Here is a 2188-nt window from a genome sequence, read left to right as displayed (position 1 = left end):
TGCATACATAGATGATGAGCAATGATTCGCATGAGGGTTGGTCTTGCCTGGCATTGAGTGGACAGCTCACAATATTGAACACGGCCAAACAATGTGCGATATAATCTGGACAAAGAGCAGGACATCAGCACAAAACAGAACCCAAATTAAAATAAACTTGAAAAGGAAAAACAAAAATAAGAAAAAAAGAATCCATATACATATTGAAAATAGAAAAAAGAATACCGTTGGGAGTCGCCGGATAACCGCTCAACGCTTTGACGGCAACAATGGCAAACGCGTAACAAAGGTTTGCATTTTCCACCAATCGTTGAATCAAATTCGGCTCAATTACCAAACTTAAAATGAAAAAATATATGAAATAAAAAAATATTCCTCGGAAACTATACTAATAATTATATTATATTATATTATATTGTACGCAATTAGTTCACTAACTCAGACTCTTGGAACAGAACGTCGAGCATGATGTCTTGCGACACGTCGGCCAACAAGGTACGCAAATCGTTGCAACAGCTGGGCTTGGTTTCAACGCACAGGCAGCGTTGAATACAATCCCGTGAGTTGAGGTACAAGTCGGCATGCAGGGACCTGATGTAAGAGCAGCACTGGTACAAATCATGCAAATAGACCCAAACACAACGCTCGGCCGAAAAGCTGTTCACCACCGTTTTCGACTTCACATAAAGCAACAAACTGCGCCAAATGTTGCACATGACCGACTCCAACTGTATGAAGTAACAATGATGCTTGCGCATGTAGCCGACCATGCACACGGCGTACTGTAATGTCAACGAATTTGCACATTGGAAATTTCTTTCAACAATTTGTGCTTCCAATTTTGGCAACAAACAAATAATCTATTGTAAAAATAAAAATTACAGCAGTGCATGTTTTTTTTATTTGTTAATAATAAATGCAATTTCAAAATAAACTTCTCACATACCGCTTCCACGAATTCAACCAATGAAATGAAATTGGACGATTCTTCAAGCAGGCCGAGCAGAAAGTCAAAATTTTCCAACGTTGGCAAACAATTCGACTGACCACTGATGAAACTGTTAAATTGAGCAATACCCGCGTCGCAACAACAATCCATCACGGCAAACTGATCATAGAAAACCAAATTCCTGCACAATTAATTAATTTGAAAAAAAATATCAAGATTATATGCAAAAATGGAATATTTCAATTAAATTAACCGTATTTTTCGAGATAATGAACAAAGCGATTCGGAATCGATAATCTTCCTCACCTCGGATCAGACCGGTGGTCGTCAATTCTGCAGAAGTCTTCTTGCTCCACAATTTATTCAATTCTTTGGTTAACTAAGAACAAACATCCGGATCAATTTTACATCACACAAGAAAGTCTACTTTTTTGCTTTTTTTCTTTCTCTGCGTACCTTTTTTAAAATATGCTTTCTTGAATATTGGTCTGAATTGGAACCGAACAACAACAACTGCCTCTGATTGCACTCGTGTCTGTACTGGTCGTCCTTTGAAAATGATGGCAAAAAAATGGGCAAAATTAATTTTCAACAAATTAACCAACACATGAATAGAACAATTAATTTTCCATTACTTGAGGTACAGGAAAGTGTAGAACATTGAAATAGTGCTTGGACAATTTTGGAACACGTTTCGAAGAACACGAATCTAGATTATAAAAAGTTTAATAATTAATAAATAAACACAAACAAAACAAACTCTCACCGGTGTCGGAAGAAGTGGCTTTTTTATCTGCAAAGTCGATAATTCTGTCGAAATCTAATTTTGATTCGTCCGAATCTTTGAAATAATTAAAATCGACATTCTAAATGAAAATAAATTTCCAATTCAATTTACACAAATTAATATGAACAACAACAACAACAAGATTGAAAAACTGACTTCAATTGGTTTGAATTGTTCAGAAAAAAAATTGCTTGACATCAAAACTGCAGACTGGGTGTTGGAGACATTTTCGACAGCAGATGATGAGGATGAGCATTGATTTTGCAATGGATGAAAAATATTCGCACCGTTCGGTATCAGATCCCCGCTGGATACCAATGTCGACACGTACTGATCGTGAGAAAAAATATCCGATTCGATCAGACGAGAAAATAATAAAATCAAATTTGTGAAAGGTTTGATTTCCGACGACGAGCACATTTCACCTTGATAAATCAATAGGTGGAATTAAA

General features: G+C 36.2%; 2 protein-coding genes across 2 annotated transcripts; both read right to left on the bottom strand.

Moving 5' to 3' along the window:
- Positions 1–124: 124 nt before the first annotated feature.
- Positions 125–622, bottom strand: Tsp_13669 (conserved hypothetical protein). The gene is made up of 3 exons (XM_003366945.1): positions 459–622; positions 226–338; positions 125–156 (listed from the first exon to the last, which is right to left on the bottom strand). The coding sequence occupies exons 1-3, from the start codon at positions 620–622 to the stop codon at positions 125–127; spliced, it is 309 nt and encodes a 102-aa protein (XP_003366993.1).
- A 57-nt stretch (positions 623–679) lies between these two features.
- On the bottom strand, positions 680–2156 carry Tsp_13668 (hypothetical protein). Its single transcript, XM_003366944.1, has 7 exons — positions 1893–2156; positions 1710–1815; positions 1585–1658; positions 1406–1498; positions 1203–1328; positions 936–1108; positions 680–782 (listed from the first exon to the last, which is right to left on the bottom strand). The coding sequence occupies exons 1-7, from the start codon at positions 2154–2156 to the stop codon at positions 680–682; spliced, it is 939 nt and encodes a 312-aa protein (XP_003366992.1).
- Between the last annotated feature and the right edge of the window lie 32 nt (positions 2157–2188).

Source organism: Trichinella spiralis, assembly GCF_000181795.1.
Source record: "Trichinella spiralis strain ISS 195 chromosome Unknown Scfld5133, whole genome shotgun sequence".
NCBI classification, from domain to species: Eukaryota; Metazoa; Nematoda; class Enoplea; order Trichinellida; family Trichinellidae; genus Trichinella; species Trichinella spiralis.
This window is presented reverse-complemented; position numbering and strand designations above follow the sequence as displayed.